The sequence below is a fragment of the Eleginops maclovinus genome, chromosome 12 (genome assembly GCF_036324505.1).
Source record: "Eleginops maclovinus isolate JMC-PN-2008 ecotype Puerto Natales chromosome 12, JC_Emac_rtc_rv5, whole genome shotgun sequence".
In the NCBI taxonomy this organism is placed as follows: Eukaryota; Metazoa; Chordata; class Actinopteri; order Perciformes; family Eleginopidae; genus Eleginops; species Eleginops maclovinus.
The window spans coordinates 7,978,016-7,995,671 of record NC_086360.1 but is presented as its reverse complement, the minus strand read 5'-3'; the positions used below and the strand labels follow the sequence as shown (position 1 = coordinate 7,995,671).

The window sequence follows — 17,656 nt, the reverse complement described above, 5'->3', positions numbered from 1 at the left end:
AAACACAGCAGCTGTCAGAAAGATTGTTTATTCATAATCAACATCCACAGTCACCACTAAACCTGCGAGATGGCAGTGGCACCACAGTGCTTTATTCTTTTTTCTAGTGTGCAATGTTTCTAGTTTACGCTTTGTGATTTGCTTTTCAGGAATATCTCAACAGTATCCTTCAGCATGCAAAGGACTTCAAAGAGTATCACCGCTCGATTTCTGGGAAAATGCAGAAGCTCACCAGAGCCATCGCCACCTGGCACACCAACACGGAGCGGGAGCAGAAGAAGGAGACTGAGAGAATTGAGAAGGAGAGGATGAGGAGGCTCATGGTAAGGACCTGAAAGTCAAAATGTATATTAATTCACACCTTTAAAAAGTAAAAACCTAATATCTGTAAGAGTTGTAGGGATGAAAGACACACACAGAGAACCTGTACAAGGATTAAACTAATAAATGAGTTACAAAGCATTATCTGTCTACCACACTGTGTGTTCTACTCACTGTGAATAATCCCACTGATCTATTTCTCTGTCAATCGACGTATCAACAGCCCTGGTTCTTAGAAACAAAATGTGCTATCAGGCGCTCTTGCAAACCTTGCTTGGGTGTTATTATGGCCACCCAATCAGCATGTGAGCATTAGTTTGGATGTGTCCCATTTTACTTTACGGTGCAATAGGCGCAATGTTTTCTTTAGGAATGGTAATAATAAGTCATTTCTAAAAACTCAAAGACACTTTACAGAGGTCAAATTCATCAAAACATAATTAAAACAACACACTTAAAATATGTAAAACACAACATTAATTTACATATAGTTCCCTGTGTTATGTATTTGTTATGATGCTTTTATAAATGATTCACATTCTAGTAGTTAACAATGACCATTATGACGTTAAAGGCACTAGTGACATTGTTTCATTTGACTAAAACCTTGTAAAAAACATTTTGGTTCTTCTAATTTATTGATTTTCAATGTATTCTCTTTAAGCTTCAGAATTATGATAAAATGCATTAAAACATGTCTCCATGATTTAATGTTCAAAAAGCTCTTTATTTTTCTCATACTGCCTGTGATGCAGCACCTCTTTTTACCCTCTGTCTGAAACCAGAGACCAGACTGCTCTGATTGGTTAGCTGCCCGGCTCTGTTGTGATTGGTTAACCGCTCAGAGATATACCGCCCCTTAGCCTATCACGTACAAGTGTTACATAGTGATGTCACTATGGCGCGGAAGTTAAACAGAGGTGTACATTGAAGGCGTTTCAGGCAGCATGCCAAAAAGCATAATAGGGCCTCTTTAACACATAAGAAGCAGATTAGTTTTCCTGCATTGACAGTAAAAATACAGCAGCCATTGTGCCTAAAAATTAACATGTGGGTTTCAGGTTTTGTTTGACTGATGTAAGGAACATGCCAATAACACTCCTCTAGAATAATTAACATCCTGTCCCCCACTCAGGCAGAAGATGAGGAAGGCTACCGAAAGCTAATTGACCAAAAGAAAGACAAGCGTCTGGCCTACCTCCTGCAGCAGACGGATGAATACGTGGCTAACCTCACCACCCTGGTGTATGAACACAAAGCCGCCCAGGCTGCCAAGGACAAGAAGAAGAAGAAGAAGAAAAAGAAGGTAGGAACAGAGATCAGGTGGTGATTTTTCACACAAAGCTTCTTTACATGTCTATAGATGTTTGATTTGTATTCTACTAGGTTCTGAAAAGCCCTGTTTTGCTCCAAGGTTTTACCTTTTGTGAGACAGAAAAACAACACGGAAAGAACCAAACCAGCGTGTCACCACCTTCTGACTTCTTTACTCTTAACGTCAAACCTCCTCTTTCCAACAGCATCAACACCCAGGATGTCATTTTCTGGAGCTTGACCAAAGCAGTAAATAGTGTTTGGTAGTGTGTTTACATTTTCCAACAAGCAAGTGTAGTTGATTTCACGCAGTTTGTGTGGGAAATATATTAAGTAACAATGAAAAGATTATCGCTGTAAAAAATAATTCGACAATGTACTCAGCCAATCGCTGATATGTTTGTCCAATCACCTATCCCCAGCAGTAAAATGACTTTTTGGTCGAAACACAGTGTATTGATGTAGGTATACGGTAATCTTTTTATCCTGACATAAAGTCAATTAAGTCCTCTCTCTGAGCTCCAACCACTGCTGTGGCATGAATCATGCCTTATAACGACCTTAATCTCATGGTTCGTTATTTGGTTTATTTCAAGCCTCTCCCAGTAGATACTGTCGTGATGGTCAGACTCAGTGACACAGTGGGCTGACAGTACACACTCCCCCGACATCATTTCACACCTTTGAGAGGCAGAAATAATCTGTGGTTGATACAAGCTTATAACACTTCCACCTTTTTTCCTTTGATATGAATATGTCAGTGAATACCCCACTGGTAGGGTGTCTTAAGACTTGGCTTTTCTTAAAAAAGGCCATTGCTAGCAAGTGACTACATGAGGCTACTTGACGTCATCACACCGTCATAAGCCACCGTAAGCTTAGCGATGGTGACGCAAAGTTATAAATGTCAGCTGTTTATTTCTGGCAAATAAGTATCAAAAACCTGTTTGCCACGTAGCTTATTTTCTGAAATATTCAAAAATCCATATGATATGTCAGCTGATTGTTGTATCTGTTTAGAAGGTGGATGGAGATGGCGAGGGCACCAGCGCCATTGGACCTGATGGAGAGGTGAGCTGCAAAGCTTTGAGTTGTTATTTGTTGCTATTTTATTGTATTTTTGACATTTTGGTCATACAATTCTGTTTGTTTTGAATCTGCTAGGATCTTATTATACTGTAATAACAAGGTAGAAGGGGTTTACTGTACTTTTTGTTTCACTCTTACAGCTTTCATAGCGTTTTTGGCGGTGTAAACCTCTGAAAAACTATTTTTTCACAACCTGATCAGCATCAAACAGCTGATAGGCACAGTAAGAAACTAGCTGGTAGGCATAGACATAGACAGAGGAGTGTTAAGCAGAAAAGGAGCCGGATACTCCTTGGGAAATTGGTGGAGACTTTATTCATCAGATGGACATAACTCTGAATGACTACTAACTTTGAGCTGGAAGCTACTGTTTACTCACAAGTTCAACATAATGACATAAAACAATTGTTTCAATGTCAATTTTGTGTTTCCCCCATCATTCAAACACTAATTTCATCCCACATGCCTGCCTGAATCATGGATGGAGCTGTAATGTTGTGCCTCATTTCTTGATGATATATAACTATCACGCTAATCTCCTGGTGATATTTACTGCTCTGCTGCTGTAACTGAGGAGGTTATTACGGCTGCGATGATACCATCCCACACTTGACTTTCAAAATGTGCCCTGGCAGAAATGAAAAGAAAAATCATATCATATCAAACAATAATCATCCTTTCGAAGGCTGACAGCACCCTAGGTGATGGTACTTTCAAAGCAAATGTACCTCTTGTCAATAATGCAACAAACAGACTCCATTGTTTGTTCTCCCTTACAGCCTGCCTCAGATTTTAATCAAGCTTGCTCCATCCTCAGGAATAGATCCGCTAAAGTGTAATTAAATCCCTCAGTGGTTGTTAATCTTTAAAGGGAAAGTAGAAATCCTAAATGTCGCATGCTAATGAATCATTATATCATATTATCGCTCCTTGCAGCATTTTGAACAAGAATAAGTGAGTTTAGAATAGAACTTAAAACACGAGCAATTTTCCAGATCAGTTCAGTTTATTATCATCATGATGGGCTGGAAATAATGAAATGCAGGATTAAAACATTCCAATTTTCATTAATAATGAGCATTTATATACAATGATTCACAAGTTAATTTATTTCTTGCACACAATGTGATCCAGCAGATATAGACCCAGCGCCTTAAGCTTTAGAAGAAGAAGAGGAATGCAGAGCAAAGGTTTGGTAAACACATACGGAAAATAGACATCCGGAGATTTGTCAGATGGCAAAGAACACTTCACAGGTTTGGAAGACGTGAACATGTATTTTCAAATTAAGAAGCAGAGTTACTTTTTCTGATTAATTTTTGAGTTCCTTAATACTGTCAGGGAAACAACAGGGGGCAATGTTCTCCTACTTCCTCTATTGTTAATCTGATCAACCAATATTTACATCAAGTTATAGATTGCTTATATAAAATGTGCCAAGCAAACAGAGATAATCAGCAGCTATGACATAAAGAGTTCACCTCCGTTTGTTGAGATATTGTAGTCGCTCACATTTCAGAATGACTGAGACAGTAATTAGTTGTGCTGAAGCCTAAGATCTCTCGTGCTTTAGAGCAGTGGTTCCCAACCTTTTTGGTCTCGTGAAACCCTTGAGCTGGTCGTCACTCTATAAGAAACCCCTCACTCATCTGTGATGATTCGCCTCCATTTTTTCTTGTGTTAAACCCTCTGAAATTGTCTTCAACCAAACTGCCCCCTATTTGAACTTGACATTTGCATTTATTATCAGTGAAAAATGAATGAGACACTTGAGTTTGCTTGTCTTTCATTAGCTTTGATAGTTTTGGGGGCAGGACACCAGGCTTATTGAAATTGATTTAAAATGTTACTTTGTGTGGAAATATATTACAATCCCCCCTGCAATCATCTACAGTAACCCTAGGGGTCCCCGTACCCCCGGTTGGGAAACAATGCTTTAGAGAACACTCTATGTATGGCTTCAAAAGCCTTTTGAAAATTGAAGAATTCCGTTAAAATGCAAAAACATTTCTAAATGGGACCGACGTGGGTTTAATTGTATCTTTCTACATGTTTAACCCTGTGGTGTGTTTGTCCTGCAGCCCATGGACGAGAGCAGCCAGATGAGTGAGCTGCCGGTCAAAGTGATTCAGACGGAGACCGGGAAAGTGTTGCAGGGGACAGATGCTCCCAAATCCAGCCAGCTGGAGGCCTGGCTCGAGATGAACCCTGGGTGAGGAAGAGGCACACACAACTGCTGTCAACCTCTGACAAAATAAAGGGAGGTCAGCCGATAGCCGACACTGATGTTTAGAACAATGTGGCAAATACCGATCCCAAAGCAGATCTTGTCGTGGATCCAAAACCTTAGACACTCACAACATGAATAAATAGAAACACACTAAGACACAGACACAGAAATGGTTGAAGTTAAAATATTATATTTGTTGTACAACAGATACAAGAGACAAGAATTACCGTTGCACCAAATGAGCAGAGAGCAGTGTCCGTCTGAAGAGACAGAAAAATCCACAGTCTTAATGCCTTTTGAACATGCGTGCAACCACTTCATTACAACCATTTTATTTTGTTACACTGTACCCATACATATAAAATATCATTATATAACATATGCCCTTTGCCGATATTACACAAACTACATTAAGAGGCTTCTCAGTCATTAGTTCAGAGGCCCCTTCTCAGGGAACTAAATTGATTAACTTAAACCATGTCTTCAAAACACATGTTGACATACATACTAAAAATCCCTTAACTATTTTCTCTGGTGATCTTTCAGGGAATCAAATAAATCTTTAATCAAAATATAATCTTTTTACTACAGGCTGCTGTATAGCTCAGTTGGTGGAGCAAGCGTCCCATGTACTCGGGCTCGGTTCCCGTGCAAAGGCCTGGGACCATTTGCCGCGTGTTTCCCCCTTTCATGAGCGACACTTTAATAAATAATAATAATAACAATAATAATAATAATAACTTAAACTTATATAGCTTCTTTCATGGTACACAAGGTCGCTTTACAAATAGAGTGGGGGTTAGGGATCAAATAAATAAAATAAAGGCACTGGTTGCCTAAAAAAAATAAAAAAAATAACCGCCTTTCAATTCTTTATCACACTAACTTTGAATGAGCACAAATCCCCCAAAATAACTTCTACAAAAGCCTCTGTATAATCAATGTAACAGGTTTGAGTTTATGCATGTGTAAGGGCATGTAGAAAGGGTTTTAGTCCATGAGTGAACATCATGAGATTAGTCAGATGGCACTATTTCCTCCTTTAAAAAAAAAATAAGGATACATTTGTGGACATAATTGTAAGGTTTAAAATGTTTAAAGTACTACATGTTGGAGCTATATAATGGTTTATGTTATTTAGTAATGTTTTTGAAATAAATCATTATTTATCATAGTTACTTTACTTTCAGTACTTCTCTATGCTTTTATTTTGAAGTTTTGGGCACTGGGTGATTTGATTATTCCCTGCATAAGATTCGCTTTCCCAGGGGCAGCTTTAGTTAAAATCTGTTTTTTCTATTTTATTTCTTTAGTTAGTCGTTACACTATATAGTGTTTCAAGGGTAGGTGAGGATTCAACACCCTAAATAAAGTAAGGAAGCTCCTTTCCAGGCAGGTTTAGATTGCTGCTTGTTAATTCTACCATGGTCATTATTATGATATGTGCCTGACAGGAAATAAATATAGTAACTCTCCTTTGTTTTTCCTTTGTTTTTCCTCAGGTATGAAGTCGCCCCGCGGTCTGACAGTGAGGAGAGCAGCTCAGAGTTTGAGGAGGAGGTCAGTGACTTTCTCATCCGTGAGATCCCACAGTGGATGTTGTCAGATCAGCATCACTCTGCTGCTCTGATTCAAATCATACAAACCTTATTAATAAGCATTTCAGCCACATATCAGTCAGAACAACTGCAAGCACACACTGAACACACACCACAATCCACCCAGGGGCTGTAGCTGTATGTACTTCAGTAACGCCATAATCGGAGCTACTTCACTCTCTGCTGTTCTTAATATATTAAGTGTCCCCTCTTGTCATGTTTTAACATAAAAGGATGAAGAGGAGGGGGCCAAAGCTGAAACGGAAGAAAAGAAGATAATCGGTCCCCAGTGGAGATGAGGAGTTTGCTGCTGACACCACGGACATTATTCTGTAATTTATTATGGTTATTATACATCACGCTTCAGCACCTTTTTCTTTATCAGCTACAAACAGAAGACCAGTGTTTCTATTCTTATTGTTATTGTTAGTAATAATAATACCATTTTCTTCTATAAAGTGCCTTTCTAGGTACTCAGATACTGAACAAAAACACTTCAAGTTTCATACAACAAATATAAATTACATAAAAAAAATATAAACAAACAAACATTAATTAAAAAAAAAACAAGATGCAATTAAATGTATTCAGAGAAAATATAAATTAACATCAAAGCAAACATTACAAGTTAAAACAAATTAAACCAATAACATTCTTCGGATATTCCCAGCTTTCTGTATGAGGGTACAAATCCAAATAATTGACACTGAGATTACATCTTTTACATTCAGGTCAGCTAAGGATGTGGACGATGAGTACAGCAATCCTACCGGACATACCAGCTCCGCGTCTTACTACGGTGTGGCCCATGCTGTCATTGAGAGGGTGGAGAAGCAGTCCACGCTGCTGATCAACGGCACCCTCAAACATTACCAGGTACACACACACACACACACACACACACACACACACACACACACACACACACACACACACACTTTATTTTCATAGACTTTTATTACTGCTTTTGGCAATATAATATTATTTTTACTGAAATGTGTTTTAAATTAGATTCAGATTGAATGGTTACTATCTTTCTGCATAATCTTTTAATAAAAGAGGCAAAGACACTCATTTTATATTTCACTTATTACTTCGCTTCATATCAAAAAAGTAATTTTAAGTCTATTCTAAAATCTTCAAGGTTCATTATTTTTTTTAACAGAAATGATCAGAATGAAATCTAAGTGTTAGCCCCTGAAAGCTACACAGACATAGAATGGGAGTATATACAAATACACAAAACACAATAAACTTCTGCAGTATACTTACATAAATATTACCTATTATCTTTGAGCTAACCACGACTCGTCAGGAAGGCTTTTAACAATCGCAGCTGCATTTGACATGTGGCTAAACCAGATGTGACTGTAATAGAAATGCTAACTAAGCCAAGAGAAACACATTTCAGTTTTTGAGAAGGAATCGGTATAGTGTAAATATACAGTAAATAAATTATGCCACAATGTCAAAGCAAGTACAAGTGTTTTTGGAAGTGTTTCTTTGACCAGTAGGGAAGCTACAGATGTTGCTCTTGTAGATAAAACGGTGTTCAGTAGAAGGACATTTTTGAGACTTTTGCACTCCTCCATCCATTCTTGAACAGTTTGTCTTGGTCCTCCCTGTCAAGAATCTCCACCACCACCAGACCAATCAGATTTTTTTTTGAATAGCTTGTGAGTTTTCTTTGCTTCTTTTTTTTTCACTTAAACTGTTTTGTTATTTTGTGGACCAGGATGTTATTCGTCCAACCCTAATTTACCGTATATAATTCAGATATCTAGTTATTATATAAAGTTATTAAGTGATAAAAGTGTTTCAAAACATGTAAAATTCCATCAGAATTATTGAATAAACACTTAATCTGCTTTCATGGTTAAAGTAGTAGGGAGGAATGAAATGGTGCGGTGATGACTTGTTTTTGAAGGCCGAACCAGAAGTTAGCATTGCAGCGGATGCCTTGACAAAAAGAATGGGATTTTTCTGGACTATTGCAGAAAATAACATCTGTGGCATGCACACATTTCATATTAACACCAGTTTGATTGAAGATGAATGTTATTGCAATCGGCAGAAGTCAAAAGCTAACGTTAGGCAATAAACAGACAAGCATCAAAACTGCTAAGCTAAAGGCTACGAATGTCTCATTTAATCACTTGTTGCAACTAGTATTTTTTAAGACGGTTAAAAGCTTTAGACATTCACTAGTGGGGTTTTTTCCGATACATTTTATCTCTTAAAACAAAAACACAGACCCATTTTCGGGCATCTAACCAAACTTTGACTTGAACTTGTCTGGCTGGGAGCCTGGGAATGTTAAATTTGCAAAGTCATTTCCTGGTGTCGGACTCATTCCTGCACCGCTCTATACTCTCAGGAAGCTTCACATTGTTTAAAACCATCCTCGAAGAAAGCATTGTCACCACCATTGATTGCCTTATATTCTTTATGTTTGTCACACTGATTCTCAATATTATTCCAAACTGATTGATTTGTATTTTTGTGTTTTGGGCTGTTTGTTTGTCAATCTGCTGCAGGAAATAGATGCAAATCAGTCTCTAGCTAACTCTGGTATAACTTTTAATGCCCCTGTAGATACAAAGAAAGAATAGATAGAACTGATGATTAACATTGAAACAACACTTGCAGGCACATAAAATAGGAACAGTTATTGCTATTCTTATTCTGTTGTAAATGATGGGAGAAGTAATCCTTGTTCTGTGCAAAAAGAGTTAGTGTTCTTGGTCCTTTATTGTTTTATGAATACCTGCCAGAGCTAGAGAGCTTTTATCTATCAGTTTTCTGCCGATAGACTCATTACCACTCATTTCACAGATATATATTTAGCATGTTTATGATATGATATGGAAATGCATCTGCTAAATCACATCACTCCCATTTAAAAACAGCTGTTTGGAACACGTAACAATGCAGCTGGATTTTTTCCCAGAGATACTCCCCTCCTGGCTCCAACGCAGTGAGGGTGGATTGCAGTGAAAGATGGGATATTACGAAAGATAGGGAACTGGCAATTGGATGCCGCTAACATTTCTTTTGTTCCAATCAGACTGCAGTCCTGGCCCTCCTCTGATTTATGGCGTGGCAGGCTTTAAATGAGATCTTGTGGCAGCTCTTTGGGGAAATTGGAGCGACATCAGCTGTGTAATCATTTGACAAATTGTCGGCTAGGGTTGCGTTCACCCGAATATTTTAGTGACTTATACAAATCTGATCGTCATTTCATCGCAGTAAAACAATGAGGGTGGTCCGTCGTAGCTTTAAGTAATTCACGGCACGTTAAAGCCTCCTTTCTCCTTTTCTCTCCTCTTTATGATGCAAATACTTGCAGGATTGGGAAATAAAAACCCATGTTCAGAGAGTGTCGGGCTACTTTTGATTGCTCACCTGGGATAAATGTTCCCCAACTTCAAGACTTTGTCTGAAGTGGCCCTGCTTGGTAATTCCTGTCCCCAGTATAGCAGCAGGTTCAACCTTTTATCCAAAATGAAACTGAGAAGTTGTTTATCTTAAAGGTCCCCTATTATGCAAACTGCACTTTTTGCTGGAGACTCACAAAGTGTCAGAAAATACAACCCTCTCTCTTTTCCTCCTTACCCGCATTTCTAAAAATGGGGGTACAAACGAGCTGATCCAGATTTGCTCCGATGACATCATACCCGAAATGTGGGCTGACTTTACATTGAACTCCTGGCAACGTCCCACCCACGTGACACGTCCCAACCTATCGTCCGCAATATACAGTCGGCGAGCTGAATCCCCTCCGCAGCACCTCTGTGTCTGTGTATTCAGCAGAATGTCTGCAGGAGGGACTCAGAGTTGTTGTTGTTGTTGTATATAATACATATAATGTCTCTGTTCTAGTGGTAAACACTGAGAAGTGTTTCAGAAATAATGCTTGATGTGGTTTGGAATATAATATGGGGTTTAGTGACGACAGCGTTTAGCTGAGTTTCTCCATTAGAAACTTCTCTCTTCAGACAGAGACCATGATGCTCTAAAGAGGCGTGGCCAGCTTCAGGTCAGCTCAAATTTAAAGCGACAGTCACAGAATCAGCACTTCAGGAACAGGGCTGAAATAGAGGGGGATGAGGGATGCTACAATGGATGATCTGTTTGGTATTTTGAGCAAAACACTTCACAGATAAGTTTTGTAAAGATATTGCCCTACAATATATTGTTCAAATATAGCATAATAGGAAACCCTTACGTAAAAACAGAAAAGTTCATATTGGCCTGTTGGGGCACAATTGCTGCAGATTGTTTCCTGCATAATTATTCATCTGCTTCTTGTGTGTTAAAGAGCCTTATCATGCTTTTTCAAGGTGTTTCCTCATGTTGTGTTTTATATATCGGTTTTTGTTCATGTAGATGGTCTGCTAAGGCTAAAATCCTCAAAGTTCCCTCACACAAAATCCCCACCCTGACTGAAACGCCTCCATTGGACTCTTTTGTTTACTTCCATAACATAGCGACAACACTACGTTACCCTTGTGCTTCTATTGACTAGCGTGCCAACAAATTGTACGTGATAGGGGCGGGACATCTCTAAGCGGTTGATCAATCACAGCAGACTGGGCTCTGGTTCAGACAGTTTTAGACAGAGGGTGAAAAGAGGTGCTGCAGCACAGGCAGTATGAGGAAAATAAAGAGCTTTTTGAACATTAAAGCATTGAGACATGTCACAGTAGAGACACAACGTACAAATATCAACCTGATAATGATAATAGTTTTTTTTTAACATGAACATTAAGGAACTTCCCCCTATAAATGCATCATCTACAAGCTTGTTTTTATATTGTTTATTAAAAAATGAAAACGACATGCTATTAAGTTGTTGTTGTTGTTGTTATTATCATCATACAAAGATTTAAGTAAACGATCACTTAAAAGATTACAAGGGACATTTTACGACCCTGTCCGTCAAAATAATGGACAACTACTAAAGCCCCCGGTGCTGACAGTGGTCTGCGTAACACACCTGGATTTAGTAGCTTCACATTTTTATAGGACAGTATTTTATTTCTTATACATGTTACCCTTTACCAGCTTTTTTCTCTGTGCAATTAGATCTGCTGTCAGGCTTTCTGGTAATGCGCTGGATAATTGGATGGCGTTTCCCTTTCCTGCTGCCGGTGCCTCGCGCCCTTCACTTTTTTTTTCAGTACCGTCTTTTTGCTGATGTTTTCCCCAGGCGAGACATATAATTGGTAAAACTGTTGATATTTTGCAACCACGCTTGAATAACCTAGGATATAAAATGCCAAAGAGGCGATGAGATCAAAGCGCATTTGCAAAACTCAGTCTGACGTCCATTATTTAAACTGCTTTAAATGCAGATAAAGGTTTTCACATTTACATAGACAGTGTAAATTAAAACTCCAGTTTCAGTTACTTTTTTCAGTACAGCTTGAACTTTTTCTTCAATAATTAATGATCAGTAGAAGAGCAAAATAGATCAGCAACTATTTTGATAATAAACTCTCATTTCTTGTTAGTTGTAGGGTTTCCTGTGTCTTAATTAAAACAGTAAGTAATCAGCAGGTTTATCAGTAACACATTTATTTTTTAGTTGCTGCACTATTTGCTTACGACTGTCACAGCTCACAATGACACGACAGATTTAACAAAAGCAGTGGACCAGCAGTGGCTCAGTCAGTAGGGGCTTGGACTGGGAATCGTAGGGTCGCTGGTTCAGTCCCCGAACAGACTTGAAATATGAAAGTGGACTGCTACTTGGAGAGGTCCCAGAGGTCCCAGTTCACATCCTAGGCCCTGCTGTGGTGCCCTTGAGCAAGTCACCGGACACCTCCAATCCCCCCTCCCCATTGCTCCCCCGGGCGCTGCACAAATAAATAGGGTTTCATCCTCCGACTCTATCTCTCTATCTAAAAGGGAGCGTGACGTTTCCGTATTTCCCATCTGAGTCAATTTAGTATTCGGATTGTCATTCCTGCCCTTTACAACAAGGTTCTTTACATTCTTTTCACTTTAATTTAGTTTTTTGTATATATAAATAGCTTGAAAACATTTATTTTAATTGTATTAATGTTGTAGTATGTAAAAAAACAAGTTCTATAGCTAATTCTAATGTTCTGTACTGTGTTTATTCATGCACAATTACACACCAAACAAAATCCCTTGCATATGTACACATAAAAAGCTATATATTGATTTGTTATTTAATGGTTAATATATATTTCTCCCTTTTACATTCTAAATGTAATGTTATGTAGTGTAATTATTAATTAAGTTTAAGTTAATTAAAATAATTCTTTATGCTTTTATTTTGAAAGCGGTTTTGGGCACCTGGTGATTATTATATATTTGAGACTGGTGGTGGGATTGGCTCACCAGATGAGTATATCTTTTTTTTACCAGGAAACATAGGAAACCCTGCGGGAGAAGCCACAGGAAAGGCCTGCCTAATGTGTATTATTGGAATACAGGCGAATAAATTGACAAACAACGTTCTTGCCAGGACATTCACTATTTACCTGCTTAAGATTAGCATCCAGCGGCGGTTTAGCTCAAGTTAAATTTCAGTTTTACTTTTCTATGATTTTGGCCGTTACACGACTTAATTCTGATTTCAATTTCTTTCTCATAAAACTTAAAAATCAAGCAACTTGAATGATATATCTCTGCATTCATATTTTTAAGCATACCTTTATTTATCTGTGTTGTTTTAGGTCCAGGGACTGGAGTGGATGGTGTCTCTGTACAACAACAATCTGAACGGCATCCTGGCTGATGAAATGGGCCTGGGCAAAACAATCCAAACCATCGGCCTAATCACCTACCTGATGGAGCACAAGAGGATCAACGGGCCCTTTCTCATCATCGTTCCTCTCTCGTCAGTACTCGCACACAGCTCTTATTGTGCAGTGTTATGAAACTCTACAACATGTTTTCAGAAGGAAAGATAAACACACTCTTTACAATTTCTCTCAGAAAATACTAGAGATTGAAAAAGCCAACCTAATCAGTCTAAATTACAAGATTGGGCTGTAATGGAGAAGAGGTGAGTCAGGATTCCCTCCCGTTTGATGCACCTGTTTGCTCAAATTAGATTCAACCAACAGGTGCGCACACTCCTCTGCCTACAAGGTTTGCAAACACAAACGGCCTCTAAAACACCAGAGAGTTTCACTCACTCACCAGGGCTATTTCATTTTTTTATTTGTGTTAATAAAAAAACTAACCAACTCTCTTAGTAGACATGAGTGGGCTGTGAATAAATCCCATCATAGAAAGGATAGGCGCTGAAGCTTAAGTGGCAATCAAGTATTATTGTATTCAAAAATGACCCTTACACTTACTAGAAAGATGATATTTGAAGATATTTATAAGAAATACTGTATTTCAATCAGGAAGGAATTGTTTGGATTGTAACAATATACAGTATATGTATTGCCAAGAATACAGAGTATCCTTCAGGAGAGGAATACAGAGCCGATAAAACCCTGGGGTCTAGACTCTGGTGGTGGTGGAGGCATGAGGATGATGAAGTCGGTCTGAAGAGTAGTGGTTAAAGCTTGACGTGAACCCTGGATTCAGAGAAACTGCGTCGAGTCACCTGCAATGACAGCTGTCAGGAGGGGCGAGAGCAGATTTAAAGGTTTGACCAAGCGCTATGATTAGCCTTTGGGAATAGAGATGAAAGTGATAGCTGGGGAGAGACGCCCACGATCGCTGTTTGGAGGGGTAAGCGTAGTAAGATGGAAATATGTGATTGAGAGAATATAAAGACGGTCTTCCTGATTAAACTTGCGCTATGCTTCATTAGTCCTACAGCAAAGGGATGGCTTGGATATAAACACAAAAATGTAAGTAGACTATCATTATTAATAAAAGTCTAAATAAATTGTGAAATATTACATATATCACATAAGAAGTGTTACTTATTCAAATTGTCCAACTATCAAAGTTTCCCAGACTTACTCCTAGTAGAGTAGAAAGTAGGGCTGTTTTCGACTAAGAATTTTAGTCGACTGATAGTCGAACCTTTTTTTTGTCCAGATAGCAGCTAGATCTTTATATTTTTCCGTTTCAAACAAAAGAGCTAAAAAAACATGGTAGGTGTGAAACAAATACCTTTATTTATTTAAAGCCAGATGAACGAAACTGGGCATATTAAATATCACAACAGTCACATAAAATCGGAACAAAATGGCTTCAAAGACAACAACGTGCCAATCTTTATCGCTCAGTTAAGAACCTATTTCTTGGCTTTTAATTCACAGTTTACACGCGGGAATCGGGATAAAATAAATAAATAATTAAACTTATCGCAACAGCCTGGAACTAGTGCAAAAGGACATAAATGTTTTTAGAAATACAATAAGCCTGCCTGATTAAATAAAAACAATTATACAACAACGAAAAAATAAACATAATAAAAGTCAGAATCGAATGGGCTTCAGAAAGTGCACATGCAGCAAAAAGAGAGAGAGAGAGTGAGAGAGAAAGAGACGCTCCCCACGCAGCCTCCAGCTTAATTCACAATTGTCCCAAAAGAAAAAAATCACTTCTTCACATAAGAAAAGTGTTCTACTGCACCTGTGATTGTCTGACTTTTCTGAGGTTGTGTGCCAGGAAAACCAGCTTGTTCACGTTGGTCGGGAAAAGTGCGCTCCTTGATTTGTTGGCAATGAAACCCGCTTTGGAAAATATCCTCTCTGAGGGCGTGGAGCTGGAGGGGATGCTGTGAAATCTCCTAGCAGCTCTTGACAACTTTGGATATCTATCCTCATTTTTCTTCCACCATTCCAGGGGGCCTCCAGTGCATTTAGTGAAGTCCTTCAAATAGGCCTTCATCTTGCTTGTCTCATCCTGTTCCTCCTCATCTTCATCACTGGCCAGCAGCATAGCCATCACAATGTGCTGTTTTGCAGTCGGCCCAGGATCCAACGTGTCACTTTCCTCCTGGCAAGACCTGTCAGTTAGACTCTCAGCTAGTTCTGCCACCACTGAATACGCCTCATCTCTTTGGTCGTCGGAGAGAAAGGAGAGCTTCTTGAAGCGTGGGTCAAGCACCGCCACACTGATGTAGACACTTCTTTCCAGCCCTGGCCCTTTAAGCTCCCATCGCCTGTCCATCTCCTCGGACAGCGTAGTCTTGGTGATCTTTGTGGTTCGACTGTCGTCCGCATGCACCACCAAATGTATTTTTTAATATTCATAAGCATGGGGACAGTGGCAGACAGGGATGCATTATTTTCTTGGGACAAAAGCTCTGTCAGAGTGATCATTGGTTTAAGAACAGCGACAATGTCCTCTGCTGTGCGCCACTGTGATGTGGATAGCTCCAGGTCACGATCGGACCGTTTGCTCACACTGTCATCTGTGAGCATGGCTGAAACTGGCCCCTTCTGTTCGATCAAGCGATCGAGCATCAAATAAACAGAGTTCCAACGGGTGACAACATCCTGCATCAGTTTATGTTGAGGAACATTCTGTTGTTTCTGTTTATCTTGAAGTGCTGTAGTGGCCTTTGCACTTTTTTTTAAATGAGAAACCAAGCGCCTTGCAGCAGCAACAGTGCGGCAAATGGGGTCCTGCTTCAGAGCGCTGTTTATGCAGAGTTGTAATGTGTGGCCCGCACAGCGCACCCATTTCATATTTCCCCAGGAGGGCTGCTGGACCAACTGGTTGGTGCACGCAACCATGTTTGCTGCTTTGTCATGCGCCACAGAAATGATCTTGGTACTTGGAATGTCCCACTCGCAAATTATTCTCGTGCAATGTGATCGGCTGTTTGACTGTCCTCCATTTTTTTTGTTTCTAAAACAAAACTCTCCAGTCGCCAGTCTCCAGTGATGAAATGTGATGTGACTGTGAGATAAGCCTCCATCTGAAGCGAGGTCCAGATATCAGTTGTGAAACTGACAGCTTCACAGTCCTGTATTGCCCTGTATATCTCTGACCGTGTTGATAGATATTTTGTGTGCACGATATCCATCACCGTAGCTCTTGTAGGGACGTTGTAGCCTGGCTCAAGTGTGCGCAAGAGTTCTTTAAATCCCCCACCCTCAACAATGCGCACAGGCCTCATATCAAGTGCCACAAACTCCGCAATCTGTTCAGTAATTTCCCTTTTTCTCTTCTCTGAAAGTGGTGATCTCAAATCAAGTTTTTTTTGCGTTAATCTCGGGGCCGCCGCTGATGCAGACGTGCCGGCTGAGTTGTCGTCATGACACTGCGGGTGTAACTGTAAATGATAGAATAATGTAACAATAATATTTTAATGCCTGTATTGATAAAAGAGTGGTAGAACTGTTTGTTTGTTTGTAAAGTTAACAAGCCTTACCCGCTTCAAATGATATGCCATGTTGGTTGTCGTCGTGTGATATGCTAGAACCTGCTCACACAACTTACACTTCACTTTCTTCGGGTCATCTTTAACCTTTTCAAAATAGTTCCACACTTTTGATGTCTTTTTAGTAGCCATTGTCAATAAATCCGTAAACACTAACGGTCCTGTGTGCTGCTCACCTGCGCTCATTTGGATTGCGCAACTGCAGTGGGTGTGATTTATTAATACCATAAGCTAAGACTACCATTTAAACGAACAAATCATTGGAACTCTTTATTAACATAAAATAGACAGATTTTGCATTAAAATAGGCTTTTATATAACAAAAAAAGACATTCTATGTAACAATTAATGCTGCCGCGGGCACCCCATATAGTCAGAATGGTATGGTCTTTGTTGTATAACAACATTTTACGAAGATTCGACTACGAGGTTCACAGTCGAATCAGACCTCTCCGAATCGAATCGTCGAATAGTCGAATATTGGAGGTCAGCCCTAGTAGAAAGGAGTCCTTTCTTTTTCTCTTGTAAATTACTGGAGTTGTATAGTTTACAGAAACCTTACAGAATTATTACATTTGTGTAGCTTGTTTTCAGTCCCCGCTTATTGAAGTGATCAGAATTATTTTCTCTTGCCGTTACTATAATGTGTGTTCTTAAGTTGGTACATTAATTCTTGACTCCTCGAGAGATGATGTGGTCTCGGTCCATTTCCCTCATAATGACCTCGACAGACACTTTTTGAATCACTTCTACCCCTTATAAATG

The 17,656-nt window shown here is 39.2% G+C and overlaps 1 protein-coding gene across 1 annotated transcript in view; it reads left to right on the top strand.

Annotated features, from left to right (window-relative positions):
- smarca2 (SWI/SNF related, matrix associated, actin dependent regulator of chromatin, subfamily a, member 2) overlaps window positions 1-17,656 on the top strand; it is a 78,227-nt gene that overhangs the window by 19,608 nt on the left and 40,963 nt on the right. The window contains 9 exon segments of the mRNA XM_063896902.1: window positions 150-323; window positions 1,457-1,627; window positions 2,656-2,706; window positions 4,806-4,936; window positions 6,457-6,514; window positions 6,786-6,836; window positions 6,838-6,884; window positions 7,284-7,428; window positions 13,263-13,426. Of these exon segments, the coding sequence (XP_063752972.1) occupies window positions 150-323; window positions 1,457-1,627; window positions 2,656-2,706; window positions 4,806-4,936; window positions 6,457-6,514; window positions 6,786-6,836; window positions 6,838-6,884; window positions 7,284-7,428; window positions 13,263-13,426 (992 nt within the window).